We start from the raw sequence: 15665 nt of genomic DNA, 5'->3' as shown, positions 1-15665 counted from the left end.
TTCATGAGCACTGGCCCTGTCACCTCCATGTGTAGCCTTCCCATCAGTGTACCAGTTGTTCTGGGGAGTGGTGAAGCGGGACATCTGCTCCTTAATTTGGAATTAATTTGGCCTCACTGTATCACAGGGACCTCTTCCATTCAGTACAGGTTGTTGTCAGAGCAGCAGGACACACAGCCCACAGTACTTAGTCATGGTACAGTTAAGTGCTTTTGAGAGTAATTAAGTACTTTTAATAGAGTTTGAAATATAACTAAAAACATCCTCAGCGTGGCTCAAAGGATTAACCTCAGGATCAAGAAATAGAAACCTTGTTTTACACTGATAACCTTTCCTTTTGAAATCTGTCACTTGTACAGGACTTTGCTACAGTAGTTACATTTGTACCAGATGGTACAATTCATTCGTGTTTCCCTCTTGTATTCAGCAAGTCTCACTGTTTTTCCTCATCCTTGCAGAAGAGTATGAGACATAAAACAGCCCTAAATGCACTGGCGAACAGCGATGGGCCACTTCTTGAAGGAAATCTTTCAGCTTCCGAGCCATAATTAGATCAAAGCTAGGTAACAGCACTGTACGTGTTGCCAGTTCGGATTAATTTCTATGGGTGAACTGTACTATTTACAAATCAACTATTTCCTCCAGAGTTTTTGATGTACTTTATCAATATTGATACAAAAGCATTATGTTTCACATGGAGAGCCTAGTTTTTGCAAGAGGTGTTCAATGCCACAGGTAAGATCTTTTTGTCTCAGACACTTAAGGCAAAACAATGAGTCAATATACCCATATTAAATTCCTATAAATAAATTGTGTTATGTATAGGTGTTGTGTGACATTTTTTCTCTAAGAACTGCAGTCTTTATTGCAGAGTGTACTCACATTACACCATGGTGTAGAATACATAAAGTCAGAAGTAATTCTCACACCTGAGCAGTTTATCCATCCTCTTACACTCTTGAATACATATATAGACCAAATGCAGATAGTAAACCACGAAGATAACCATACAAAAGTGAGTTACTTGTGAATAGGACCTTGGGTCAGGAGACTGGGGCTGTATATCTGACAGTATCTACCACAGCAGTGTGTTCTGTATAGACCAGTGCGTTGCTGCCTCGGATCGAGAGGAGCGTGGCAGTCTTGCCAAATACCTGAGACAGCAGCATGAGTGGTGAGCTCCTAAATCCTCCAAACATTAGGGCAGCAGAATGAAGTTCTCTGATTACATCATCTCCTTGCCACACCACTGATTACACAAACAAGTGTAAGTAAGAAGGTACACTTTTTACTCTGAGACATTCCCATCTGGGTGCTGTATGTGTTCCAGTCCGTTCATGCTCTCCTGACCCCAGAAGCAGCACATGAGGAGTTAAGTGAAGGTGCAAAGTACCAATATGTGAAGAGGACAAATGCAATGTAATGTGCTGGTGTGAGCTGTAGGCCTTCAAGATAGTTGAAGGGTGCTTTTGATTTACTTAATGACTGCTAGACAAGTAGTAGTAGAAAACCCCAGCTTTCTTGAGTAGCTTCAGGCATGGCAGATTGAAAGCGATTGCCTTGGAGCTATGTGTAGGAAAAACATTTTATTTTTAAAAATACGTATGGTAACTAAAATGCTTCACTTCCTAGCTGGAAGAATAGGAAAAATAGTTACTATGCAGTGTATGACTACTCCTGCCGACATTTCTACAACAAAGTGTGCTAATCTGTTACCTGATTATTTATGTTTTTCTGGATTAATGTTGGCATTTGGTCTATATGTGTGTTTAAAAGAACCTAGGCTTCACTGCTAATGAGCAGTTTGGTGTAGTTTGGTGACTGTTCTAAGAATAACTGTTGTAAGACAGCTTTCTGATTGCTCCTGGTTATGTGAGAGTAATGTTCAAGCTTGTGACTGGCATTAAAACTGTAATATTAAATCTCAGCCAAACTTCTGTAAGCTACTTCCTTAATATTTATTTGTGATTTTGTCACTTTTGCTACTGTGTTGCTGTTAACAGAGGAGGAGGAAGGGGATGATTAAGAATAGAGGATCAACTGGCTTATATAGTATTCATGGAGAGTGTGATTGACAACACTGATTTGAGGAATGCTTATAATGCATTTATATCTTAAATACCATCACATAACCTTCATATGCCTATACCTGGAAATTATAGGTGCATTTAGTGGGAAGAATTGGATAAACTCAACGGGGAGAGTGCTGTGCTAATTTTCTTTTAGTTTGTGCACATGTTCCAGGATCTTGTCATGCCGCCATGGTGTTACTGTAGTCCTGAGTATTTCCTGAGTGGAAGTGCCGATTCTGCCAGATTATGGAGTGATTATGTGGTACAGATAAATTTTAATGGACAATTAGACCAATATAGTATTGTGATGTGTAGTATAAATTGCCTGTATAGATGCTACCTGTAACCTAAGCAAGTCTAAGATCAGATACGGCTTAGAAGTACAAAGCAAGTGCATTAAACTTCTCAAATTTTACCCATTAGCCCAAACTAACTCTAAAGAATTCCCTTTCTTTGGAAGTACAGGGCAAAGTACTTGAATCTGTTCTGTCTTAAAATTCCCTGTAAGACGTCCTGACTAAAGAAGTTCAGAGACAAAAAGATGTAGCAGGAGAGATTGCAAAAAGAAGTATAAACCTGCTTTAAAACAATTCAACTTGAAAGCAGTCCTCTGTGTCTTCATCTGTTCTTTATAAAGAGCCCTCAGGTTTAGAGATTACATGTAAAATTATGCCTGGTTCTGTAGGTCTTAATATAAAACTAATCCTGTTGAAAGTGGTTGATTGCTCAACAACATAAGGGGTTATACCTTTATATGAAACAAATAGCCAGAGTGGTGATCTAGTGAAAGGCATTGTTATACCAAGGACACAGCAGCCTTATGAAAGGATTGTAGACTACTTGCTCCAAAATCATCTATTCACTGTGTATTTGGGGTTTTTTTCCTTTAACAGAACGCATCGAGGCACTGTCGGGAGCACATCTCGGAATTCACACCTCTTGCCTGTCTGAAAAGCCCAAGATACAGGAGCAGTGACTGCAGCAATTCCCCAGCAAGAAGGTCTAATTCTCATTCTAAAAAAATGATGTTTACGCACTGGAGAGGCATTGATTATTCAGTACTTCCATCTGTCTTTGGCTATTCAAATAAGCATTGCCGTTCCAGTGCAGGCTACCGCTACAGTGGGTCAGGTTTGGAAACGTCTGTATGACAGAACACCAAGTCAAGCCTTTAAAAACTGTATTTTTGTTTATTTCTTTTTTCAGAAAACAAACGTCACAGAAATATATTAAAAACTATATGTGGCTTTTGCTGTCTGAGGTAGTGTTCAGACAAACAGGATCAAGAGCTAGAAGTATGAACCCTTCCAGGCCAATAGGCCTCTTTTTATGTTTTGAACTATGGAGCAATGAACAATCTGCACAGTCTGGTACTGTGAGACTGGTAGCACTAGAAATTCTCTTCATCCTATGTCAAGACTTTTGTGCTTTTACTGCTTCTGTCATCTTTAGTCATTTTCTTTGTTACTTGAAGTGTATAGTTTCAGTCAGTGACCTACATTTTGAGATCAACAGTTTTAATTTTCAGCCAGAAGCAATGACCTCAGTTATCTCCAATGAAAGTCTCCTAAAGCATATTTAACAAGTGCTGTTTCTGATTTTCCTCTGTCCTTTTTCTTTCTTTGCTCTTTCTGTAGAACAAACTGGTGTTTCCTCTGTGCAAATCTGCTTTCAAGAAACACTCTCTAATGTTCACTTCCTTGTAAGTGGCCAAATCAGGGCTATGTCTGGTTTTCAGTTAGTTTTCTCCCGTAGAAAGATAGCCAAAACAATCCTTGTGTAGAGATGCACACACTGTATGAAGTCAAGTTGGCTGTTAATAAGGTAAATATCATCAGTGTTGATATCTATTCAAAAACTGGATATGAGTATTTTGCCTAAAAGATCTTTGTGAATTTGTCAAAGATGCAGATTACCTGGTGTTCCCATTTCCTATTCCCATGATTGTAGAATATGCATAGCAGAAAGTATTATACATTAAGCTTTTTTTGACATTTTTTCCTTAAAAGGTGAAAGGCTGTTTTTCTAAACAAGCATCTTTTACTATCTAGATTCATCCTCTTAATTTTGATTGTGTGTGTGTGGGTATGGTTAAACACTGGCTGATTGGCTTGGTAGATGTCTTACAAAGAACACAAATGTTGACTTTTGCAAGCAAACCACGAGGTGGCACATGGCTGTTTACTAACAGTTGCACTATAGTTATGATACAGAAACTAGTTTGACTGCAGGTATTCTGTCTGAATTACTTCAAGAATGACAGCCAACTTGTACTTCTGTTTTCTCTGCTACGTTTATGTTACCTTGCACTAATTCAACTATTAGCTATGCCCTTGTCTTATTTCTTTAGTCCAGTGTTTTATTTTGGGGTGCAAAAATACCTGAAGGAATAATCTGATTTCAGTCAATTTCAGCCTGGTGGTTAGAACTGGTTAACCATAGTCATTAAATACCTCTGGGAGGACATTAGCTAAAAATTTATTTCAGTGTGAAACCAAAATATTTGTAATTGGAGCTGCAGCCTTTATTGGAAGACCTGGCCAAGACATTGTTTCTTGTCTTTTGAATGGACTAGAGTGGCAGAGAAAAATTATTTCCCTTTTTGTGTTAAAAAAAACCCAAAAAAACAAAAAAAAAAGAGAGAGGAAAAATAGTTTACTTACTAATTTACTTTTTAATAAAAGAAAAATCAGCTTACTAGGAAATGTTCCTCACAATATTTCGAGTGATTTTCACATTAAACAGAAATATTATTAAAATGCTCTGGGACAAGCAGAGATTGTAAAGTGAGTTGTGAAGTTTTCAGTATACCAAAGATAAGAGATTTTTAAAAAGTGTAATGGTGAGCACCACAGATGAAGGTATTTTTACCATTTAACATGTAGCACTTTTAAGTTTCAAAGAATGTCCTCATAGCAGTAACATTCTGAAATACATACATGTGTGTGTGGGTGTGTGTACATAAACTTGCCATTGCAGACTTGAATGTTGGTCAGTTAGAACCGTCCCCTACATAAAACACTGGTGTATATATTTTTTAAAAAGTTAATATGGGTATAAATTTTATACCAGTAGCAGTGACAAATTTCTTGTGTGTAGTTAACAAATTATTTGTAATGTATTTTTTAGAAATCTTAAAATTGCCTTTGCACTGAAATATTTTTCATACTGTAGCTATTTATAAATCTGTTTTACGCATACATTTGTTAACACACCATTTCTATTTTTTTTAAGTATATGTTTTGAAGGCTTTTTTTATACCTATGAGTTTTGGCCACTTAAATTTAGCTTAGAGTGGAGTTGTGGCTGAATGTTAAAATTCTAATGAATGTCAAATTAGAAATATAGGTCTATTGCTCTGTTAGTCTCACCCAAACTATTGACGTTTTGTTGGTATTTGTGATAGCGGCAATTCAGAGCGCTGTACTTTCAGTGCTATACTATTTCTGCTAGCTTTTTTACTCTATAAAGCCTCCTGCTTTTTTACTTTTCTGAGTTCCATCTTTTAGCCTTAAATAAGGAGATTTTTGCTTGATGTTTTTGAAAATGCTGCATTCCTGTTCTGCCTACTAACACAGCAGTTCATTGCAAACTTCATGTAGCCCTGCACTTCAAAATTATTGACAGTATTATTCAGGCTGAAACAAGTGCTTGGGAAATTTTAGTTAAACATGTCATTTTTTGGAGGAGAAAGAATGCTTGAATTTAAGTGGAAGTTTCTGGTTTGATTTAGCAATACTTTTACCTTTAAAAGTTGGTACTGTTTGTTTGTTTAAGTAGACCGCTTAATGGAAAAAACATAACTTGGTTTCACTTGATGTGCTTTTGCTTCAGTCCCTGTTACTATTGCCATGCAAACCTAGTCCACTGCAGCAGGTGTTAACTCGGAGTTTCACTGTAAATGGGTCAGGTGATACAAAGATGAAGAAGTAGAAGTTAGATCAGAATGCATTAGAATGTTTTACTATGGATGGGACACTGAAAGGAGACAGATTTTTATGTATCAAAAAAGACAAGAATTAAAGGGGAAAAGTATACAAATCTATATAACTTCCTAACTTGCCTTGTTTAAATTGTTGCAGCTTTAACAGCATAGTGTCTCCATAACTGCTTCTATAAATGTCTTGAAACTGGTAAGCACTAACCAAATGTATGTGAAGACTTAGAAAGTATTTCAAGCTTTTTGGCCACTGAAGTTCATATATTCCTGCAGTGGCTTGTGGCAAAAGATCGTTTTTGCTTTACCATGTACAATAATTGTTTGTTCAGCCATTTAATGTAAAAGCTTACAGTTTACTTTCTTGCTTGCATTAGCCTGTTTGTCTTGACCCAACTGGCTTGCAAATATAAAAGGAAAAAATAGCTTAATTGAGCAACTGCACTACTTTTCTTTTGGAAGCCAGTGGGATCATTGTGCTCATGCTACTGTCTCTGTTAAAAAAGCTTTAATGGAAATTTGTGAAAGTATTACGAAAGTGAAAGAGTACATGATTCTACTTTGCAAAATAGTCTAAAAATCAGTTTATATAGCTTTAATTTTTTACCTTATGAAAATTTACAGAATTTTAATCTGCATTGTATCTGACACAAATTCTGTGCTATGTACACATTGCATTTTAAATGTTCTTTCACGATCTAATGTAAAGTAGAATCTGCGAAAGTTGCTGTATGGGGGCTGTGGGGGTAGTTATCTGTGCATTAAACATTAAAGATGTCTGTAGTCATCAGCACCAAATACTGACACTTATTTTTAATTGTACAATTATAGGTGCATTTATTTGAAAATAAATCAGCCTTCAAATCTAATGTTTAGATTATCCTAGACCACTTCGTTTATTTGATTTGAAGAGTCAGTGTGTGAATACATTACTGTAAAGTTTATTTTCAGTGCTATTTTTAACTTTTATTTCTGTAGATAACCAAATATAACTTGTTTATATTCAGTCACATTTTGGATCCTTATGTAGAATATATAAGCAGGAGACATGAATCTGCTTGCAATAAATATAAACATTCAAGACTGGTTTAAGTTCACTCACGAGTAATTAAAATAATTCTAGTATGAATATGAGATGTTTTCATATTAGTCTGTAATAAAATGTAAGTAGATAATGGAAAATGTAGTGAGTGTTTGATTCTGTTATTGAATACACTTGTAGTCAGATTTATTTTCAGACAGTATATTTAGCCAGCTAAAAAAAGATAACAAAAAGGGAAATTCAGAGAAAGCTGGAACATGAGTGGTGTGTGGCGTTTGTTGCAAAGCTAGTAGAAATGGGAACCTGTCCAGGAGAGCTTTGTTCCTCCTGCACACAACTGGGTAAGTGCTAAAGTTCTTTCCAAACTAAACTTGTAAGCTACACATGGGAAGATCTGTGTTTCTGTATGGTTCTGCTCTGTGGGGTACCCAGAGCTATTTCTCCTTTCTTTTGCAGTGTTGGCAATTCAAAGAAACTGAATTAAAGGCGAAAACAATGTGCTTTGCCATTTCAGCTGGTAGCAGTGTTCACAGCTTCTTACAAAGGAGGCTGAGTGCCCAGAAATACCATCATTTTCTTTCATTTGGTGTTACAATGTTATGGGACTTTCTGTAGTTTCAAAACCATTCCAGCCCGTACAGTGCATTGAAGCAGTCAGCTGGAAGGGACCCTAGACAGCCTCCACACAGCAATTCAGAGCGTCAGGTTACTGCCTGCCCCTTCCACGCTGAGGCGATGTAGAATGCTTAGGCACTTTGTATATTGATTTTGCACTTCCCATAATAGAGAGTGCAGTGTAATGGTTTTGTATGTATATGAACTTTTTATCCAAACAATACAAGCATATTGTGCCCATCTCCCTTTTGTACATCAAGAAATTTTGTGTTGCTACTGAATGAGCTTCTGGAGAAGGTAGTTTGAGGGGAAAAGGTAAATATGGAAGATGTTTTTCCCTTTATTCATGCAATGGAAAAAAATGCATAAAATGCAATTAGATAGAAACATTAAATTGAAACTTTTTGAAAAAAATAAGGTGATGATACATCTGGATTTCAGGAGGAACACAGCAAGAGGAAAAAATTACTTCATAAGTAGACAACTTCTTATTGTGCATGTAAAAATATGTTTAGTTTAAAGGAAAAAAGGATAGAAAGTGGTTTCTGAACAGTATTCTAAATTGAAGAAAGACCTTATGTTTTCCTTTAGCTCTTTAAATTATGCTCTGTTAGTAAGTTACATTGTAGAATTAATGGAAAATGTAGTAGTGTAGTAGTCTACAATGAGACTACATTTTTTTCTGCAATATACGCAATACTGCTGGATAAAATCTTTTCGGAAGGTTATTTTGATACGAAGTGAGATAGGTTGGAGACAGACTGAAGTTTCTTGGGTTTTGTTTTCTGCATATTCCCATTTCCTGAGGTGATACTCTACAGGAATTTAAAACCAGTATTTGAGCATTCTAATAAAGCTTTGTTGTTGTGTGTTTCCATTACGCATACTTACAGGTCTTTTAATTTAATTCAAATGCTAAAGCAAAAATCATAGCCATTCAAAGGTTTCGTTTTTACTGTGAAGTGATAGGACAGGGAGAGAAACAAATACAGCCATTGATTCATTTCATTGTACCGAAGAGTTTATCAGATGCCTAATGTCCCCCATGTAGGTTTAGATGTGTTTATCAAAAAAATTAGTGTGTAGTAAGTGCTTTTTTAACTGGCGACTCTGCAGTAAATTAATAGTGGTGACTCTTAATAAGTTAAGTGTTTATTTTCCATTTAAAGGAGACACATAGGAGTAGTATTCAATTTTAAACCACAAAAAAGTTTGTTGTTTTCTATTATTCATTTCGGTTAAGAAACCTCATGGTGCATTAAGCTTTTAAAAATACATAAGATGCAGTGTCCTGCTAGGTTCAGAGGCTCCCTGTTCAGATTGTATCAGGAAAAACTGTTGATGTCCAGTCTCTCTACTTAATGTGTGAAAAACTGATGTGCTTCTTGTACCTAACAAGGAAAGCGATGTTAATAGTTGTTCAAAAAACACTTATCTTGAGATTTTAAACATATTTTGTAAAGATACTTCACACTGAAATGTTAACCAAATTTGAAAGCTTGATCTTGCAATCTATTAAACACTGACTTTTAGAAAAGAAGGAAAACAAATCCTGGTCCAAGGTTCAAGACCATCAAGTGGTATGGCAACTTTTATTTCAGAAAATACTTCCAAGTAGCTAGCCTAGAAGAGTATTCTTCTAGGAAGTGCTGAGCAGCTTGCTTCTAAGATGATTATAAACTGCATAGCTAGACAAAGTTGTCAATATTAATTGGGTTGAAGTCTTAATTGTTTATTCCCAGCTATGAAGAGGTACTGTGTTCCCTTTTATTCTGATAAAATTATAGTCCAGAAAGACCTCACTTCCTAAGGGATTTCAGGCACAAGACCACAAAGCTTAACACTGATGCATGATACAGCTTAGTAACACTTGGGATTCACTTGGCTTTTAAGTGACTCTTCTTAGAAGGTCCAAATTCTGTATTAGTTTAGCTCAAAAGTAGTGTTGGTGCATCATTGTGCTGAAAAGAACTGGTCCAGATGGAAAAAAGCTGCAGATCCTTCACTGTAGTGGACTCTGCAACACGAGTCAGGCTTCTCTCCATCCTCTTGGATAAGGCCCCCAGCAGATGATTTGGAATCCACCTTCCTTGGAGGCCCTGGACCTCTGCATGCTTAAGAGGAACTGCCCACCTATCCAATACCCTCTAATCTTGCTCGGTGTTTATTAGAGCAGCTGCACAGAAAGTGTACTTCATCCATTGCAGGGCATGTCCACAGCAACGTTTCATAGAATCATAGAATGGTTTGGGTTGGAAGGGACCAGGTTGGAGTCCAAGATGATCTTACTCCTGGGTAGTACTGGTCTATGTATAATATAGCAGGTGCTTACTGCAAACACTTAGCTGTTGCAGATAATTCTGGGACTTCATTTAAAATCTACTTTTTCGGGTGGGGTGATGTCTAAGTTTACATATTTGTTCCCAGCCTAGAAATAAGAGATTTTATTTTTCTAAACAAGTATTCTCTTCAGCTACTTATGTTTTCCATTCTGAAAACAGCAAAACAAGGAAACAAAAATCTACAGCACTACCACTTTACACTACAGTGAGAGTAAAGCTGATCAGCTTCACCCCCTGCCACATTGCTCATTGTCTTAAAATTATCTTGGTCTTCTAGTTACACATCATATCAAGAACTTTTATTAGCAGCTAAAATGCTCTGAAAAACCATAAGGTAAACCTCTGGAGAACACTTTTCTTAAAATGAGATTTTACTCCTAAAGCTGATTATTTAGTTGAAATCTTTGTAATTGTATACAATTTACAGTCTTTTGCTGCCATCTGCACAGAAAAGCTGAATTCATGGTATTGCAGCAAAGATCTTTTAATATGCAGCAATTAAAAAGATTCTGCAAATCATAGTATCACTGCTGGCTAAATCAGCTGACCTAAATTTAGTAAGTCCCACTACAGCCATTTCAAGAATATTGAGGTCGTCTTTTTTTTTTTTTTGAGGTCTCTGATCTTGTTTCCTTGACATAAAACTAAATAAAAGGTGACTCCCAGTCCTTCTCATGTAAAACATGAGCTACTCATGGAATCATAGAATATCCTGAGTTGGAATGTACCTACAAGAATTACCAAGTCTGACTCCTGACTCCAGCCAGGGTAACTTAAAAGTTAAACCATGTATCTAAGAGCATTGTCCAAATTCTCCTTGAATGACAAGAAGCCTGGAGCCATGACCGCTTCCCTGCGGAGCTTGTTCCAGTGCTTGACCACCCTCTCCATGAAGAACTTTTTCTGATGTCCAATCTGAACTTCCCCTGATGCAGCTTTAAGCTGTTCTGTCACCAGACACCGAGGAGATGAGCTCAGCACCTCCTTCTCCATTGCCCCCAATGAGGTAGTTGTAGACAGCAATGAGGCCACTTCTCAGGCTCCTCTAAGCTGAAGAACCAAGTATCCCCAGATGCTCCTCAGAAGTCCTGTCGTCTAGTCCTCCCACCATCTTTGTTGCCCTCCTTTGGACACATTCTAATGTTTTCACATCTTACATTGTGAGGCCCAAAACTGCACGCAGTACTTGAGGGGAGGCACACCAGTGCTGCACTGTATGCAGGCTGATGTGCTGACTGAAGGGTAACAAACAGCGAGGAAATTTGGAGCAGAGCAACTGCTTTAATCAGCCATCAGGAAGTGAAAATACACGGTTGAGAGGATAAGTATTTGGGTAAGTAAAAAATGTGCACATGCAAAAAAAAAGGCTGTATGAAGTTGAGAATTGCCCCTCTAAAGAGTTTGACTAGGGTTTCAAACTTTAATGCTTGCTCAACTCTTTCTCTCCCTATAGGAATTGGGATAAAGATGTTCACATCTCCCCTTTCTTGCCTCTTACCTAGTACCTGACATGCTGGGGTACCTTCCTTTCCCTCAGAAGTCTATTTTAGCACTCCATGCTTCTTTCTGAAAGAAAGAAACCAATCCTTCCACACTTGAGCAAAACATAGTCCCATATGTGGTAACAAGAGAGATCTATTGCCAGTGCAGGAGCATTCAGCAGGCAAACCAGCAGCTCTGAAGCAATATGGTCACCACCACAATGGTTACTGCTTCGGGGGCTTCTAGACAAGAAGTATTTGAACATGTGCACACAAACACCACAAACTACTTCCCCCCCGCCCCCCCCCCTCCACCCAGTGTGGGAGATAATCTCTCTGGTACCTTCCTCCTGCATACAGCTCTCTTGTTTTTCCCAGGTCTCTTTCTAAACAAATGAAGACTCAAAATAAGCTCCTCCATTCTTTTCTCTACTAAAATTGTGCATCTTTTGGAAATTAACCCCGTCCTTATTGAGTCCATTTATGTTGGTTGCTCACGGGACTTTTTCCGTTTGGGTTTTTTTTTTTTCTTATAAAAGTTGTGATTTGAAGGTGTTGGAAGAAAGGAACTTTTAACCCATTGAGTTTATTGCAAACTACCAGTATCCTACAATTTTGGCTTGAGTGACACATTACCTGACCACTCACATGTTTGAGGGTCTCCAGGGAGAATTTTTTTGAGTGATAGTAGTTATTAAACAAAAGAAAAGGTCCATTTTCATATATACCCAAAGATTTGAAGGTAACATAGAAAGGGAATGGCTATTTAAATTCTAACACCCCCTCCCCCCACCAAGGAAATTCTTATCCATATCTGAAAGATACATTTCCCTCATACTGATCTGGTTCTGTATCAATCGTGATTATATCCTTCAACTAACTTTGGGCAATATGCCACTATCCTGAGCCCATGGATCTTTCCATCATAGCTATCTGAATAATACTCATGCACTCAACTTCGGCATCTTCTATTTCCAGATGTAGTTCATGAGAACCATCTGCCAACTCTTTATTTCCACATAAGTATGAACATTGAAATACAGAAAGTTGGGAGGTCATCTTAATTTCACTGGCAACTAATCTGCTCATTTGAAAACTCTCCACCCTTACTCATTGTTTAAGAGCTGTTGCTATTTTAGAACAGTAAATAATTGGGTTCTGGAAGTACCTGTGTTTTTCACAAGGTTAATATACAACCACTCTATTAACTTTTTTAACCACTTCAGTTGCAAAATCTAAAGGGAATGTAAACTTACCAATTCTGATTTATCATCATTAATTTTACATGCAGGTATTGAGCCAAGAGGTATGTTTGGAATTCTATTGATTTAGGGAGGAAAGTGCATGTTGTGCAAAAAACCAAGACTACTGCTGCCAGGCACTATAGATCCCACAATATTCTTGTCACTGATCTGCCTTCTCATCTATATGCAGACACTACAGATGTTATATTACAATATGTTGGCTTAGGAGTTAGGAAAGCATTGGAGTAGCATAAAAATAAATCTCCCTGATCCACAGTAGAGTTCAGGCATCCTCTCACATGGATTGACCTGTCAGTCTGATGAATGTCCATTTTGAACATTTGCCTGCAACTCATCTTTTACATGACTGTTTCATAGACATTTAATCTTGCTGCCACGTTACACCACTCTTCTAATAGGGTTCCTGGGTTGCAAATCCATTTATTCTCTACCACCACACTGGATGTAGTCAAAACTTAACACACTCTTCCTTACTAATATTTTTAAAGAAAGTCCATGTTTTTGTCCAGTCCCAAACAATTTCTTTCCTTAACTATTAGTCTGTCTCATTATGTTTCAGCTGTTTCATGGTGCATGGCCCAAAATTCTGATCTGCAGTTTGTTTTCCTGCAGAACAAGACAGCAGCATGTACGACTTTGAAATCCCTTCCTTACACACTGCAGACCAAAGCACACCGCCATGTTTCTAGTCCCAGGAACTTTTCCACTCTCCTCTCCCTCTCTGCCTCTTCTCTGCATAAGCCAAGGCAGGAATTAAGTAGGAACTGTGTATTTGAACAACTCGACATCAAAATATGATCCAAGAAGCCAAGCATGAGGGTCAGGTTCAGGCACTGACAGCTGTGTGTGTGCAATGCAGGTGTCTGAGCTCCCATTACAGCCAGCAGAAGATTCTCTGTTGGATGGTTCACCGAGAATAAGAACAAATAGTACCTACAACATACTTTTAATCATGACATTCAGCCCAAGTCCTTTAGTATGTATTGTATTTTTTGTCAGACATCAAAAATGTATTTACTGTCTAACAATACAGAATATAAGCATCATGAACTCCCTTAACTAGGAGGGAAAGAAAACATACATGGTGAAGGATGTTTCACATCCATGTCCAAGAAAAAAAAAGGGAAAATATTCTCAGTGCCTTCTGTCACTATGACAACGTAGACAGAGACACACAAAATTTGAAACATGAATAGCGAAGGTAGAATTTGGGGCTCTTGCACAAGCCATTAGCAGGATGGACTTACAGCTTCGTTCTCTCACATGATTTTTGTTGCTTCTGGCTGTGTCCCCAATACACAGATTAGAACTAATCTTATTTAGCTGGCAAGGTCTGGACCTTGCAGCCTGAAGCTGTGGGGTTTTGTAGGACCCAAACATCTTTAGAGTTCCAGATCTCTAGCCAGGGAATCTTCCTCTTTCCATTTAGATGTATTACACACTCAGGGTTACAGGCAGATCTCCCAGTCCTCCCAACACCTTTAACGGCTAATGAGAGGCCTGGCCTGACTCTTACAATGCTGAAAGGAAGGAAGGGAGGAGAGGAAAGAGAATCATATGCTCCACACATTGCATATGCTTTACAGGCACCAGAAGTTGGAAGAGTCTGATTTTGTGCCAACCACTGAGGTAAACAACAGGACAGATTTTCCACGGCCACTTCCAGCACAAATTTGCTAGAAATCTCACATATTTGCTAAATCAGCGTACAAGGAGATGCTTGCCCTGTGATTTCCCCGCACCTGTAGCAAAGCGCCTTCTGTCTTGTGACAGGCATTGGAGATTGCGCTGCTCAGGGAGAGCCGTACCCAGCTCTTCCAGGCCCTTTCTGGAAGCTCTGCTATGCAGGGTAGCTATGGCAGGCATCAGCTGCACAAACACTGCCTGCTTTTGCTGCTAGTGCTTTCCACACGGTGGTAGTTCAATTAGAATTAAAAAGTGCAGAAAAACCGTTTCTGGATTTCAGAAGAGTTCACAGTTTTTAACCTGCCTTTTTAGAGCAATATAAATGAAGAGTCTTCCTCCACATTAGCTACAGTTTCCCTTAGTCCCTGCTCCTGTTGCTACAATTTCCTAGCACCTTCCAACAGGAAGGTCCCACCAAAGGATTCCCCTTTATCAGCTGAATCCATGGACATAATGTTCTTTCTGGTTTATTCATTCCTCTAACAAGACTGGGGTGTATCTTCACTTTTATTCCAGTGAGTAGCTCAGGAAATTGCGGCAATAAATGGTAAAGACGTACAATGAGTGACTTCATCTCCAGAACCCTTTGTGACAATGCTGAAGAAGTCTCCCATTCTACCATCTGGTCTTTAAAGCCCAAGCCTGTACACTGCTTTTTGATCAAAATGAGTTCAGGAAGGGCATCAAAGAGCAGTTGGTGTGCACATTTCTTTTCCCTTGTAGCTAATTATCTTTCTTCCTACTCAATGCGTATACTTGAGTGCCTTGTCCATTTGATTCTTCCCCAAGCCAGTTCCTTTCCACGCAATCCCATTTGTTATGGTAATCGTCCTGTGCTTCATCAAGAACTCTGGTGGGCACAAAAGGATCATCCAGCCACAACGTGCTGAATCTTCAGCGGCACCCTTTTGATAAGATCTAACTTACTATAGGCTAAAAGGACTGCTATGGGCTACGTGATATTTCTAGCACATTTAGCTTGAGTTCTCAGCCATAGAATGACCCTGAAATCAAGAGTCTTTCTATTATTTATGGAGACACTGCTGTTATTTTTAGTGAGTTCTCAGGATTTGTATTAAGGTAAATATTTCATACCAGAGGAGGAAGAATTTCTGGAGATACTTTATACCATCAGAAAGCAGAGTATGATTGCACAGTGTCCCCTGAGCCTATGAGTCACGTTTGTTAATGTTCATGCTGTAATAAGCCAGGCTAGGTTTTCTGG

The 15665-nt window shown here is 38.2% G+C and overlaps 1 protein-coding gene across 10 annotated transcripts in view; it reads left to right on the top strand.

Moving 5' to 3' along the window:
• ATP11A (ATPase phospholipid transporting 11A) overlaps nt 1–7191 on the top strand; it is a 133189-nt gene extending 125998 nt beyond the window's left edge. For 4 of the 10 annotated variants that reach the window (XM_074859243.1, XM_074859242.1, XM_074859241.1 and 1 more), the window contains one exon: nt 2966–7191. In XM_074859243.1, coding sequence (XP_074715344.1) covers nt 2966–3223 — 258 coding nt within the window. In that variant the 3' untranslated portion in view covers nt 3224–7191. Of the gene's footprint in view, nt 1–458; nt 575–2965 lie in introns of all 10 variants that reach the window. The other 6 variants (XM_074859248.1, XM_074859246.1, XM_074859249.1 and 3 more) reach the window with 4 other exon arrangements.
• Nucleotides 7192–15665: the final 8474 nt, after the last annotated feature.

This window comes from Strix uralensis, chromosome 2 (genome assembly GCF_047716275.1).
Source record: "Strix uralensis isolate ZFMK-TIS-50842 chromosome 2, bStrUra1, whole genome shotgun sequence".
Classification (NCBI taxonomy): domain Eukaryota; kingdom Metazoa; phylum Chordata; class Aves; order Strigiformes; family Strigidae; genus Strix; species Strix uralensis.
The sequence above is the reverse complement of the archived record's forward strand: the minus strand, read 5'-3'. Positions and strand labels throughout refer to the sequence as shown.